Raw genomic sequence first — 15534 nt, forward strand, 5'->3', positions numbered from 1 at the left:
GAGTCAGGAAAAACAGACAAAAAAACCCTTTTAACAGGGTAAAAAGAACGTATATGCTCTCTGTAATGGAGAGCATCAGAAAGATAAGGGTATTTGCAGCATTGATTAGAATAAACAGTTTTATAGCATAATGGAAGGTAAATGAATTGAGGGATTATTGTCAGTAATGGTCGAGTATCTGAGGAGAAATATTGTATATCAAGCAGTCTTGTTGTAATCATAGTCCACGGTCAGCAGCCACCACGATCATGATCCACCATCGTATAGTAATAAGAATAAAGACTGATAGACTACAAAAGAATACATATCAGAGTGATTGAGGTTTTTCTTTTTTTTATCCGAGTAAAGATCCCAAAGTTTTCCTTCAGAAATGTCTACGTGAATTTGAAGTAAATTTGGAAAAAATATTGTACAAAAATCGGTCTTTCCATCTGATGGACTGGTCACTGCAATCTATCCGTTACTGTTCAATTCCTCCCTCCATTCCTCATCTATGCAGCTCATCCTTTGAGGGTCACAGGTGGCACACACACGCACGCACACACTTTAACAGGAGGGAGAGGGTCCTGCTGGCTCAACCATCACATCCTGAAAACATACATAGTTTCCATCCTGTCATAATATGTGGTGGACACTAAAATATCGTTGATATATACAATACCACAAAAAGATCTTATACATATCCAGGTCTGTGAGCAGCCTCTAGTTTGACATGATTCACTTGATGTTTTTCTGTAGGTTTAAAGTCCCATTAACCTGAACAGCAGACAGGAGGGACACTGTGTGAGCAGCTGAGAAGTACAAAGTTAAATACTCAGAAAACTGACTCAGTAACTTAAGTAAGTACTTAAGTATTTGGTTAATATCAGGTGTTATTAACTACTGGCCATACCAAGATCTATTAATAAAGATAAATGAGATATAATGGGATTATACTCATAGGGTGAGAAAACTAAACATGTATTAAAAATGGAATATATATAAGAATATCATAATATGTTTGATGATATATTTATGTAAATGTTCACACACACACACACACATATCTATATATATATATATATACATTCAATATGTGTGATTATGAATGGTAATGTTGTAAAAAGACGTAGATACTTATCATATAGTATAGTAACCTCTGTGTTGATGTTAATGAAGAGTATAGCAACATGGTGGGTTATGTCTGATTATGATTAATAAAACTATGAACAATTAATATATATATAGATACAAATTCAGGAATAAGAATAAGTTAATATGTTGGAAAGTTTGCATATATGCATACATTTTTTATATATGTATAAATGATGTATCATAGTGTATATGAATATAAATATGATATGTTTCCAGAAATATTTTATATTTGAATATTTGTAAAATAAAAATATTCTGATGTGATAATTTGCTTGTCTCTATAAGTGTCTTTACTGATTTGTATTTGATTTATATTTTGTGTGGACGTCAGAAAGAGCAGCATCAGCTCATCAGGATCTGAATCAAATCAATACGTTCAGAACGACCGATTGAGGCTTTAGCAACAAAAGCTCTGAGTGTGTAATGAACTGAGTGAGACAGTTTTCTGTTGTGGGGACATTGTGTTATTTGTTCCCTCAAAAGTTACATCACGTAAGTCACTTTGATTACCAGTATTATGAGTTACTTATCTCTAGTACGTGTATATCTTTATGGTTAAATCCTCATTACACAACATTGAGGACACTGAGCCACCAGCTGTGTTGTCTGTTAATCATTCACTTTTTTTTATTAAACCGGCAGCTGGAGGAGGCACAGGGACAGTTGTCTTCAGGAGGAAGGAGCTTTGTGGACACGGCACACGGGTAAAGCATCATCATCATCAGCAGCAGCAGCAGCAGCAGTAGCAGCAGCAGCCGCAGCCGTATGCGGAAGGACCAGAGACCAGCTACACACAGGGCGGTCGTCCAGGCCATGATGGAGTGTGTGAGACAGAGAAAATACAGTATGTGTGTGTGTCCTGTGTAACAGAGTATTACAATAAGCCCAGTCACAGCTGATGCTTGTGCCCTCAGTGTCTTCATGTTGTGCGTTTGGACTTGTGACTTGTCGCCATGCTTCCTGCGCTCCTGTCAGGCACTGAGATCCATGATGTGGTCGTCACCATCCACTGCTTCACCTCTGGAGGGATTGTGCCTGCGGAGCAGAGCGGGCCTCTGCTGCACAGGGGCACATTCAGGTAAACAGTAAACAAACAACAAACAGCTGCAAACAACAGGATGGACGCACTGTAACATCTGGTGAGACAACAGAGGGACGTGGCTGAGCAGATGGAGGGGCTGTGTGTGTGTGTGTGTGTGTGTGTGTGTGTGTGTGTGTGTGTGTGTGTGTGTGTGTGTGTGTGTGTGTGTGTGTGTGTGTGTGTGTGTGTGTGTGCTGCTTTTGCATCCTGTCACACACCATGTCACACACTGACAGTGATTTACATGAGGAAACAGCGACCACCAGTGGTTAAAAACTGCAACTGGACGTTAGAGGAAAGATTCAGCTGAAGCACATTTGGTGTTGTGACATCAGCGTAACGTATATTTAATGTTAATGAACAGGAAGTGGAGTGAAAATCAACTCTTTCACAGTTCAGATCGACAGAGCAGCAGATGTGAAGTAAAGATAAATATAGACTGTGACTCATGGAACTTCAGGAACAAGCAAACTTAAAATACATTTTAGTCTTTACGAGGTAAAGCAATAAGGCCAAGAGAGAACTGGAAAAAAAGGAAATGGTGAATTATTTATTATTATTATTATTATTTTGTATTTCCATATTTATCTTGCAATCACCATTCTCATTGAGAATTCGGTGGGAGGAGTCAGGGATGAAAAATATCAAAGAGGGATAAATTTGTTTTTCTTTGTGCATTTTCTATCTCTTTCTCTCTCTCTCTCTCTCTCTTTCTCTCTCTCTCTCTCTCTCTCTCGTTCTCTCTCTCTCTATATATACTGTATATATATCTTTTTTTAATATATATATATTTTCATAATACCCCCCTCTGTCTTTCCCTTTAATGCTTCCTTGCACAATGTATAAATGTGTTTTTTAATGTAAAAATTTGATAAAAGCAAAGGGTGAATATAAGAAATAAGCAGAGAGAGAGTAAGCTCAATATCACTGTCACTACCAGACTCTGGACATGAAGGAGAGTTAGCTTAGCTTAGCATAAGGACTGGATATAAAAATACAATACACATCACAAGTTATTTCACGAAATTGGCCAAGAAACAGTCCAACATATAACCAACTGTAAAAATCACAACCTGACTCTTGCATAGATTTGTATCAAACAAACAAGACACAACGAATGATAATGAATGTATGTGCAAAAAGAATGAGTTGCAGCCTTAGAGGAGGATTTGTTCTGGACCTGTTCTTTCAAAATAAGAGTTTAGATACTAATCTAAATTAACTCAAGAATCGTTAAACATCGGTTATGATCTACATAAGTCAAGTGTAGTCTGAACAATCTGGCTTTGTTCTGAAGACACGCACATGTAAGTGACACACATGCATTAAAAAAAAGAAAAGGAACACATAAAGAGTGGCAAAGCATCGCTGCGTATCATTCATGGACACGTTTAATGTCGAGGTTGCTTTTTGTGACGTTGATGATGCTCAACATGTTAGATGAGGTCATTAATACTGTGCAATTAACAAGTTCGATTATGAATAAAATTGGCAAAAAAAAAAGAAAAAAAAAAAAAAGATAAGACACATAACCTCTACATGCATAGATGCTGTGTCGGCACTTTAACAAACCCCCGCCATCCAGTTCACTCCGCCCCTCTCCCACCCAACTACCCATTGAGCTACACTGTGGTGACAGGTCCAGGCGTCATAGCTCCCATATGAACGTAAAACTACAGCAGACGTGTTTGAGGTCAAACGATGCAAAAACATGGAGACGAAGTGAGAACAGAAACTGACTAAAGACAGTTTTGCTTGTGGATGGCTGCAGTTTAGCATTTTTCAAAAACAAATATACATATACATACAGTACATACATACAAATATATCTGTCAATTTATAATACACTGATTTTTTTCATTCATAATCATCTCTTAAATAAATTGCTGTTCATTGCACTTGTTAAAATAATTAATTATATGATTTCTCTTAAAGGCAATAGTGTGATTTTTTTAAGGTGAAAAAGATAGTGTACCATAAGCCTGATTTAGGATAATAGTAAAAATAACAAGATCTGTAATATACATACTGTATCTGTAAAAGACCCTCACCTCCTCATTTACACGAATGGATGTTCATCTCCATATATGTAGCATGTCCTTTTTGATACGACACGTGTGCCCCACACGCGCCTCGCTGCACATGCTCGAGCATGTTCGTATGCCAGTTTATGTCACATCGTGTCTCCACGCGTACATATATACATACAATATTATAAAATAAATAAATACAGGAAAACATTCTTGGTTCATGTTTTTTTTCGACGGTTTCTTTCAAAGCGGTTTTTGGTGCAGTCTTTGACTAACCGTTGCTCTCTGCGTGTTTGGGTTTGAGTCCTTGCTGATGGGATCAACAGTTGACTGAGCCTCCCTGAAAAGATGCACGGGTGATGGAGTTGCATGTGTGTGTCTGTATTTGTGTGAGTGTGTGTGTCTGAATGTGTGTGGGAGTGTGAGCATGTTCAAACATGTGCAAAAAACAGTCTGTGTCCAGTGTAAGAAGGGGGGGGACCAAAGTCTTTGGCCTGAGGAGAAAGTATAAAGAGTTTGTGTGTGTGTGTGTGTGTGTGTGTGTGTGTGTGTGTGTGTGTGTGTGTGTGTGTGTGTGTGTGTGTGTGTGTGTGTGTGTAGGCTAAAGGGAGGGGTTTGCATGCACTCTGTCGTCCTCTAGTCCAAGTCACCGCTATGAAAGTGTCTGATTGTCCCAGAAAAGAAGCTCAGTCACAGGAACTGTCCGAGTGCAGCCTCTGGAAGGAGAGTGGTACAGCAGGGATCCTGACAGCGTTCAGGTGGTGGGGGGGGGGCATTCAGGGCGACGCAGCGCCCCTCTTCCCCACTGCCCCTCCCATGAAAGGGTCTCACTGACTGACTGACAGACTGACTGACTTACTGGGGCCTACTGGTCGGAGCAGAACCCTCTTTCCACCTGCCTCCACTCCCCCGCTTTCCCTCATCTCCATCTAAGCCACCGCTCCGTGTGTGTGTGTCCACGAGACAGGGTGGAGGGTCTGGGGTCTCCACCAGGCTCGGCGGGGGCTAGATGGGTCCCTCGTTGTGGGCGCTGTGGTTGCTCCTGCTGAGGCCCACACAGTTCTGCTGCGGGTTGAGCAGATGGGACGTCTCGTTGGACACAGCTATGGACACGGCGGGGGTGGTGCTTGTTGTGCTGGCTGTGGTGGTGACCACGGCTGAGGTCTCCACGCCGTCGTGGAGCTCCGTCAACGTGAGCTCGATCTTAGTGAACTCGTTGTCTGTGGATTGGGGGGTCTTGTCCATCCGCGACGCCATCACGGCGTTCTGGTACTGTTGGCGTGTTACCTAGGAAACAGTGAAGATGGGGTCAACTGACTGTGACTGATTGCTTCCTGAACATAATTATGTAAAACGTTCTGTAAACATTGTAATAATGTTTTTATCAATTTAATGATCTTTTAATATAGTCAGACTTGACTCTCTTCCAGTTTTATTGTGTAATGAAAGGTTCTGTAAGACGACATCATCGTGATCCGTTGTTTTTCATTGTCAGATGTAAAGTAGCTGTGGACCAGGAGAGATTTTCAAATGCTCATGATGGAATAACTTAACTGATATTTAATTGGACAGTAAAAAAGATATTCATAAAATTAATTAGTTGTGATAGATTATGATTGAGTAAAGTAAAAAAAGAATCAATGAATGAACATAAATCAAATCAAAGCAGTTCATTCAACAATAAAACTTCTTCAAGGTATCAGGGGTACTAATAGGTAAAAAGATATTAGCCAATAGGAGCTCTTTAGGAGTTTACAAGTATTTGCTCTGTAATCATATCTGGGGGAGTGATTAAGTCGGAGGCCACACGCCAAACACTAACATGTTCTACTGTTGCAATAAACATTTGAACGTCAGCAATTGCATTAAATTTGATCAGTTCATTAATAAATGCATGCAACTTAGGTCGTTACAGTTTCTACTGTCTATTCATTAACAGCCTCTGCAAGACCTCATTAACAAGCAGCTCCTCATTGGTACTGAACGAACACATCTACACCCATGAGCCTCAGTGTGAGCTGTGTCCTGCTCTGCCTCGTGTGCCTTCTCACCTTTATAAACTGCAGGTCTGAGCGCGCTCTGACTGAGTAGTCAGGTACGTAGATCTGCAGGAAGGAGTTGAGCTGGTTGTTGCTGCTGCCCAGAGTCGGGGTGATGGCTTCGATGCGATCGCTCCTGTTCAGAGAGTCCGAGTGGTTGAGTCCAAACGGCCGTGGAGGAGATTTATTTTCTGTAAGGAGGAGAAAAAGGTTTAAAAGGTTTGAGTAATCTTAAACATCAGAGTTCTAATGTATATGGTGTGAAATTTGTATAACTCGTCTCAGTTCTACCATTACTAGACTGAGGTGTTTCTTTATGGGAAGAGTGGGAACAAATAACAAAGTGAAGCCTTATAATGTTGAGATGTCATTAATTTGTTTTGGGTATTTAGAAATTGGTACATATATATATATATATATATACACAGTCCATTTACCATTTCCTATCTACCACTCAGAGCACTTTACTCTAAGTCACAATCACAGATTCACACACATTCATATAGCACTTCTATACACCGCGCTATTTTCTATCACACATCATCCACATACAGATGGAACAGAGGTCAGGGGCAATTTGAGGGTTCAATATCTTGCCCGAGGACACTGGAGGAGCCAGGGCTCGAACCGCCGACCCTCTGATTAGTGGACGACCCAATCACAGTCGCCCAATAATGCATGAAATTGAACATTTCCCGAAAATATGCAGCATCATTACTTGGAAATTATATAGTCTTGGTTTATCTTTCTTCCCATGGACTGTGCTGTTGCATCAGTGCTACCATATCTACAAAAAAAGTGTATTACTATAAATATGTATCATTATGTCACATCAGCTGGAAACACAGAAAGAGTGAGGGTGATGATGTTGAAATGAATGAAACATGGGTGATGATTCTTATTTGACAGGTTCAACTCTTCTCTTGTTCTTATCAAACATACCTTTAAAATGAATATGACATGATATGAGAACAGTACATAATCTATTTGGACATAGTTTTTTCAGATTTGGATAGTTGCAGTTTTGTCAGAACTCTAGATCCTGTGCACCACTGACATTTTTCCAGGTCAAGTGTTAGATATTACCGAGATGCTTGCTGTGCTGCTGTATGGAAATCTCATTTCTACATAAGTCTTTGGGTGAGGGGAGTTTCATGCAGCAGGTATTGAGTCAGTGGTCTCTGATGATCCTTCCTCCAATGAGCTGCCTCACAGAAAACCTGTTCTGTTTTTTAATTAAAGCCAGATTATGTTTTCCACTTCTTAAAGAAGCCTAGTGAAAATCACACACAACAAAGTGGAAACGGCTTGGCCAGAGCTAATGCTACTATGCCGACTGGAATGTATGTAATCCCATGTTGGAATATGTGTGTGCGTGAAAGGGAGCGCAAAGCACAAACAGTGCGTGTGTGTGTGTGTGTGTGTGTGTGTGTGTGTGTGTGTGTGTGTGTGTGTGTGTGTGTGTGTGTGTGTGTGTGTGTGCGGACTGAGCGCAGTGGGCGAAAGACCTGGCATGTGAACTCTTGCGAATTAGTACTCCACTTTCTCAGGGCCACAGGGGCCAGGTCAGTGCAGAAAAAAATGGCGGTCTGGGTCAAGAGTACACACATAATGCGTTAACGTACAGGCAGATACACACACACAAATGTGTGCATAGGCTCCACACTGGAGGAAACAAAGCATGTTAAGTGCACTGTCGGATACTTGAGAAGACAGAAAGAGAGCGTATTTTGTTCTCCTGCACCGAGCATATAACTCTATATGTGTACGTAACCGTGCGTGTGAACATATGTGTACGTGTGTGTGTGTGTTTTTGTATGTGCTCTCAGTGGTGTTCGGCAGGGGGCCTGTAGCTGTAGGTCTTGTTTATGTAGTTGAAGGGTTAAAGGTTAGGGGCGAGCGGGGCGGAGCCTGGGTCCACTCGGGGGCCTCCAGTCTCCAACACCATTCAGCCACTTGACTAATGGCTCAAGGGATGAAAGTGTTAAAGTCTCAAGCTGAATCTGTTTTCCTCTCGCCCTCTTTCTCCTTCACTTGTACACACGAGTATACAGTGAGTGTTGCATTCAAGTACAAACTGAGGAACAAAATTATAGAACACACTCATGTACGTTTACAAAAAGCAAACAGGCGGACAATCTACAATGCAACATTGTAAATTCAACCAAATATTACTTTACTTCACATTAATCTCATTAATCAGTGGACAGGAGCTGTGGTATGAGATGAGAAGATAGAGAAAAGGCCACTGTACCTGGAGATCCTGCTAATGATTCAGCTCTACTGACCACAAATGTACGAGACAGGGACAGAGGGACTTGGGGAGGAAAACAGAGAGAAAGTGGGAAACAGAGAGAAAGTGGGAAAGAAAGAGTAGAAAAAAATATGAAATAAATAAATAAAATCAATGCACATATTATGAATTTTCTTGGATCAAATCACATATGTATCGTACATATTATAGCAGCATATTTTTGAATTGTAAGGTGTAATCAAAGAAAAATCACCATCTATTGCTCCACTATTAATCATTTAAATTCTGAGCACCTAAACACACATACAGAGGAAGGTTATTCTACTGTTTCACCAGTAGGTGTCTCTCAGATCTCACCGCCCACAGTTATCATGGCGGTTGAGAAATGCTGAGAATAGTATTACAGTTTATGAATGAACTGAGGGGATGAGTGGATCACTGTGTGACACTTTCTCATGATGTCACTGCAGGACAGTCCTACAGTGGTTGTGTTTCTCTCGAATATTGTACGGTTTCAACCTGCAAAGTGCCTTGAGAGGACGTATGTTGGGATTTGTGGACAGGACCATTTCCACATTTTCCATAGGACTTAAGAGAAAGTTAAAATTAATTTCACGCATGTTAAAAAATCTTTTTATTTGACAAAATAAGAGAATTACGAAGTATTAAAATGTTAGATGTTGTCTGATCAAAGAATAAGTGAAAAAGCTAAACAAACATTCAATTCCTGCTTTTACATTTTTTTGCCCATCCATCCATCCATATACCGCTTATCCTTTGAGGGTTGCGGGGGTTAGCTGGAGCTAATCCCAGCATTCAATTATTGTTTAGAATAATTTTTCTCCAAAAAGCTGCATTTTAATATTTTACTCAAAAATCAAATTATGATTTTTACCTGAGAGCCTATTAAAAGAAACTGATCAATCATGACACGGAGGACAAAGACAGGATGTACATCAGTCAGTCGGTCGTACCTGGCGACGCTGTCAGAGCCATCATCCCATAGAAGGAGAACGGTCCTGCTTCAAACTTCATCCCCTCTTTTCCTGCCTCCACCTCCACTTTCCCCTGTGACGGCAACAAACAAGTTACTATCTACAAAGACACACAACCAACCAACCAATATTGTAGAAGTTTACATCTGCATTTCAGGCTGTTTGCATTTGATTACATCTTTATCCATCCTTTTTCAGACTGTATGTTTTCTTTGGATATCCAACTTCTCATCAACCCAGAATGGATGTTCTGCATTAGTGCTTCATTGTGTCAGTTACAGTATAGTCTTTCATCCTTCCTTTCAAGGATTTCCGCTACAGCTTTGTGCTTTGCAATCCTACTTCCACCCTCAACAAAATCTGCTCAAATATATTTATTCACCCTGCCCGTGAGTTTAGAACAAATCCACCCACACCACCCCTCCCTCCCTCTTCTCTCTCCTTTTTACTACTTGTAGAAAATCCGTGCTCGGTTTAATAGCTCCCAATGTGCTCCTATAAGCCTGATCTCAAGGGCAGTGACCTCGCACTTGTCCCACCTGGACCTCACCTGATCCAGAGACACTGTAACTGTAGTTCTGGAACACATTGTATTATGGGTTATTTTAATCACTTCAGTTATTATGCAAATTGTATTGTTTCCTATTGAGCTTTATAGTTTGTGCACTTTCAGTTGGAATAATTCCAGAGCAACATTGTGCAGTTTTCTGTCAAATCAGCATTGCTCTACTATCATTTAAAGCACTTTAATTATTATTTTGTTTTGATATTTTCCTGTGGAACATTTAAGTTGTGGCTGCACGTCCTCTTACCAAGGAGTTACTTGGTCCCTACCTGCCATTGTTATAGGTAGGACAGGTATGAGTGTAACAGGGTGGAGTAGAGTTGTGCCAGAGGCCTGTTGTGAATGCAGAGTTATGTACTGTTTTGCCATGCTGGTGTTTATTAAATGAAGACAGGAGACTAATAAAACCCTGTGTTTACAAGAGAAGTTGTAGCTTATTACCCACAGCCCAGAAGAACTGGAACACGCTACCAACCAAGAAAAGAGGGTTTCACTACTACAGATGATGACTTAGTGGAGTGATGGGGAGAGTAGAGTAAAGGGTGCGAGCGATCGCATCGCTGCATAGCTGCAGTTACTGCTGCATATCACTGATGCTGTCATAAGCCCCTTGGGCGAGAGCATAGAGGCAAACTGTAAAGCTACATGAAGATCAGCAGCATGTGCTTTGCATCTGCTTTTGAGTAAATAATAGTAACTTTATAGCAGGATTTCTTTGAGGTGTCTGCAGAGATGGGACAGGGAGAGGAGAGGGATGTGTGTACCACCTCTTTGATTCTGTTGGTGTTTTAGAAAAATGCATCATGATTCATTGAAAAGCCTTAAAAATACATGTCACTTGCTATATAAGTCACTCTAAGCATGATTTAAGTTTAGTTGTGCAGTTGCAGTGAAAACTCCAGACTTTAGTTTGGAAAAAAGGAAAGACATTATTACAAAATTCCACACTGCATGAGCTTCAAAAGATACTGTGATCTGTTTTTGTGAAACTACTGAAGTCAGCAGTGAACAAGCATGGGGCATGGCATCATTTGACGAATCCACATCTGAAGTTCACAACAGGCAGTTTGAAAAAGACTCACAAGCTTACATCAACCCAATCTCATGCCTAAATAACTCCTAACCAGGAGGTTGATGGTTTGATCCCCGTCTCCCACATTCCACCCCAAGTTGCCCCTGACGGCATATTGATGTATGATGAACTGTCTAAATGTGTGTGTGAATGGAAAAACTCTGCTTTGAGTGGCCATCAAGACTAAAAAAGCTGCTATATTCACACGGACCATTTATATATTTATATGCTATTTATGTATTCCTTTTTTTTTCTCCCCATCAAGATCTATGAATTATTCCCAGGGAAATTGGTGAAAACGTCAAAAACTTGCCATCTTAAAGAGAATGATAAAAAATTCCTTATTCACACTGTAATGCTCCAAACAACCAGACAGACAAACATAAAATCCTCCTATCTCTATCCTGTCCCTGTCCCCCTACCTAGGAGGTTCAATTAACTAATTCAAATACTACTACACTGCTTCTATTATTATTAATAGTAATACTGATAAAAGTATTATGAAGTCCTTCTTGTCGAAAATGTACCAGAACTATTAGCAGTTACAATGTATTAGTGAAATATCTACTTTTTAACAACACTATTCACACTATAAACACAAGTGTTAGTGACTCAGTAGGTTGGACGGGTGCACACAACACCTGTTATTAAAGAGCCTTGAAGGTTTCTGTGTTGTCTGTTGTCTCGTTGGATAAATGTTTGTAATTAAGTCTAACTTCAGAAAACACAATCCTCTGCATTAGAGCAGAAATACACACACATGTACACACAAAAGGAATATGAATAGATTTTGAAATATTTGTGCTGTAAATCATTTTTATATGCAGTTCAGTAGTTGGTCGGTTTTGGAACAAATCTGCAGATTTCACTTTAGTTTGTCGTCATGCCAACGCACCTGCAGGACGAGGACGAAATAATCCACGGGCTTGTTCCTGTGGAAGAGGTAGTGCTCTGCCGCCCGCTTGTTCTTCTCATCGTATTTCAGCTCCTGGATGACGTTTGGATGCTTCAACAAGCGCAGCAGGATCTTTTCTGACATCTGCACCGGTGCGAATGGCTCCACCTCTGAGGAGAGAGAGCGGAATGTGAAGTGAGGAAAACCAAACATGAACAGGCTGATAATGAATATATGAGAGTTTTAAAAAATCCCGCTTTTAATTCAACAAACAGTAATTTGGTTCCGAGAGAACCTCCATGTTTTCAGCAGTTTTTGCATCCAAACATCTCCATATATACAAACGTGCCCGAGACCTTTAAAAGACGTAACCTAACTGTGACAGGTCTGCCTCAACCACCTAATGGGCCAATCAGCTCCTTCAACGCAGCGGCGGTGATATGTGTCAGCTGGCTGCCGGCTCCACCACCAGGAACTAAACTCCCTAATAGTCTTTAGAGGAACTTAATCAACGCTTAGCTGCTAGGTCAAAGTTCTAAAGCAAATCCAACTGCAAGGAGACATAGTCAACTGCTGCTGCTGCTGCTGCTGTAGTAGTACTTGGATATTCTTCTGCCGGTTCAGAAATCCATTTCCCAAGGGAAAGTGGGTGAAATATTTCACATTTTACACAAAGTATGTCGACTTGTGTGAGAACAGAGATCAGAGGCCAAAAATGCTGGACGTGATGTCACCGAGGAACGAGTGTAAGCAAACAGGGTGGTGTTTTTAAAGCTGTGAGCAAAGATCTCAACATGTAACCTTCAGTGCATGACATGCAAGCAAATAGACGCCTTCTTTTGCACAGACATCCCGTGCCGCGCTCCCGAAAGGCCTTCCACCTCTTCAGAAACACACACACACACACACATGCATACCAACACGCTTGCTGTGAGTCCTCACACAACTCATTCCCTCTCACAGACACACAACAGATACTCATTCTACACACATACTCACTCCTCCCTACATCCACTTGCCCAAAAATTCAAAGCCCATACGGGCACATGCACACACAAACAGCTCACACACACACACACTTTCCCCACAGTGAGGGGCTGAGGGCACACTGGGGGAAGTCAAGCAGCAACGCAGCCCACTTGCCTGTTGCTAGGAAACGCAGGGTAGCCAGCAGAAGCTGAGGTGATATTTTAACCTTCATTTCATTGTCGGTCGGCTTGAAGGCCGAGAAATCCTGCTTCCTTTCCCGATGGGTGATTTTCTTCTTCGTCTTGTTGTCAGCTGAGGAGGGAAAATTAAAAGACGGGGTTGAGACACAAAACTTTAACTTTTTTCTGCAACAGGAAAAGCGTCAATCCATATCCCTCCACAGATACTGAGTCGTCCCGGGTCAGAGGGTGACTAAACTGGAGTTACCCAAAAGCTTATTGCTTTTTCCAGAAACGTAGCTGTGGCGTCCTTCTCAGAACTAAAGGAGAGCTATAGGGGGCTACGTTGTGAGCTTAGCACATTCTTAGCATTGCTTAAAGCCATATGTATTACGGCAACAAATAGACTGGCATGAACTCCATGTCTGCAGACCTTTTCTGATACCATTTACTGTAACAGCACTGCTTTGGTGTGAAAAAGTCTGAATGAAAGCAAAGGTTGTAAAAAAAAAAAGAGTTATCCTTGAATATAAAATCATACGTTTGTAGGTTTCGTAGAAAATACACATTAAGACTCTTAAGTGAAAAAACAACACAATAAACTAACTCTTGTAATGGAACTAATAATAAAAATATCTAACGATCCCCTCATTTGTGTGAACTTAACTTTAGACACTTCGTGTGTCCCTGTCTTAACTATTCTGTTTTCTCTTTTCAGTGTTTATATAAATTCCCTCCCATTTCTCTTCCAGTAAAACACTGACACACTTCTGATGGCTCATCCTGCACCTGGGGGTAATCTGTCAAATTCAATTTGGGTGACTCGCTAACAAACAACAAACACTCTTGACCTTTACCCAAGTTGAGAAACAATGTAGTAAGGCTGTTTGTTGGATCACTAGACAAAAATGTATTATTTTATATATATATAATATCTGTAGAGCTGTAGTCCAGTCAGATCTGAACAATTTGATCAAACTTGAGCACCCTAACCCTAACCCTTCCTAAATTAAAACCTTGCTCACATTTGACTAGACATATGTGACATTATAGGGGGGTTAACTGGACCATTTTACTGGGTCTCCATAACCTCAAAACATTGTGTCTGCAATTATCTAACAAACAGTAGACATGGAACAATATTGTCTTTCATCTGGAGTTGTGTTTCTGGTCACCTGATCAATATCAGTCCATTCATTCTCTTTTTAACTTTGTTTTGTTATCCACCAACTGCTGAGGGAAGTATCTGGATTTTCAGCTGCTAGACGCTCCACTACTACTCTGTCTGCTGTTTAGTGCTGAGCACATGGTTTACATCTGAATTCTGAAGTTTAAAAGAGCTTATTGAGAGCGGTGGAATCAAACCAAATACACACATTTTATTGCAGGGTGTAAAAACCAAGACAGTGAGCTGAAAGAGGCTAAAATACTCCTCAGAATTCATATTCAATATGCAAACAGACATTTTTCAAGAATCACAAATGGGCCGATTCTGTAGAAATCACTGGTTCCAGCTTTGGTCATGATTTACTGTTGCTACAATCTATTGCTACAGACCTTAATACCATATATCAGCAAGGTTTAAACAGAATAAGATGTGACTCATTCACCAGTGCCCTGCTAGTTTTCAAAATGCATCGTTAAATACATATTTAGACAGTTCTGCTGCATCAATTAGACTTAAATGAACATGCTTTAAACCGTCACTGTGATGTAAGAGTGCTATTAAGGCTGGTGACCAGTGAAATCTTAAAGCCTAAAAGGTATGAGCTTTAAGAGCGAGACCTACTGTACAAGTCAGTCTCGTCCAGGATCTCTGACTTGATGATTTCTTCGATAACGTCCTCAAGGGTGACGATACCCAGGACCTCGTAGAAAGGGTCTCCCTCACCTTCGTTGTTCACCCTCTGAACTATGGCCAGGTGGGATTTTCCTAGAAAAACATACACACACAGGTTATCAAGTTAGGGTAAATAATAATGATAAACAGAGTTGAATATAGGTCAGGCAGTGGTGGAGTTACAGGGGAACAAACAGACAGGGATCCTCTTATAATGTACCAATCTGACATGTATTAAAAGTAAATACTTCACAAAAAGGAAAAGGAAATCACTCATGTCAGATAGTGTTGCTGTTATGACACTGAGGCTGCAGTGCGAATCACACACAGAGCAGGAGACAGTGATGTGATCTCCTCAGTGGGCAGGGATGCACAACATGGTAGTTCAAGTGTTAACAGGGACAGCAGAGACTGAGACAGAGAGAGTGACAGTCAAACTGTCCTAAATTTCATCATATGTCCTCCCTCAGCCCTCCCTCCC

General features: G+C 40.8%; 1 protein-coding gene across 2 annotated transcripts in view; it reads right to left on the bottom strand.

Annotated features, from left to right (window-relative positions):
- Positions 1-3565: 3565 nt before the first annotated feature.
- cnnm2b (cyclin and CBS domain divalent metal cation transport mediator 2b) overlaps positions 3566-15534 on the bottom strand; it is a 35487-nt gene continuing 23518 nt past the window's right edge. The window contains exons 2-8 of one of the 2 annotated variants that reach the window (XM_035179638.2): positions 15003-15146; positions 13209-13346; positions 12066-12235; positions 9513-9606; positions 8539-8601; positions 6297-6475; positions 3566-5532 (exon numbers count right to left, since the gene is read on the bottom strand). In XM_035179638.2, coding sequence (XP_035035529.1) covers positions 5251-5532; positions 6297-6475; positions 8539-8601; positions 9513-9606; positions 12066-12235; positions 13209-13346; positions 15003-15146 — 1070 coding nt within the window. In that variant the 3' untranslated portion in view covers positions 3566-5250. The remainder of the gene's footprint in view (positions 5533-6296; positions 6476-8538; positions 8602-9512; positions 9607-12065; positions 12236-13208; positions 13347-15002; positions 15147-15534) is intronic. The other variant, XM_035179648.2, reaches the window with a different exon arrangement.

Source organism: Hippoglossus stenolepis, chromosome 2 (genome assembly GCF_022539355.2).
Source record: "Hippoglossus stenolepis isolate QCI-W04-F060 chromosome 2, HSTE1.2, whole genome shotgun sequence".
Classification (NCBI taxonomy): Eukaryota; Metazoa; Chordata; class Actinopteri; order Pleuronectiformes; family Pleuronectidae; genus Hippoglossus; species Hippoglossus stenolepis.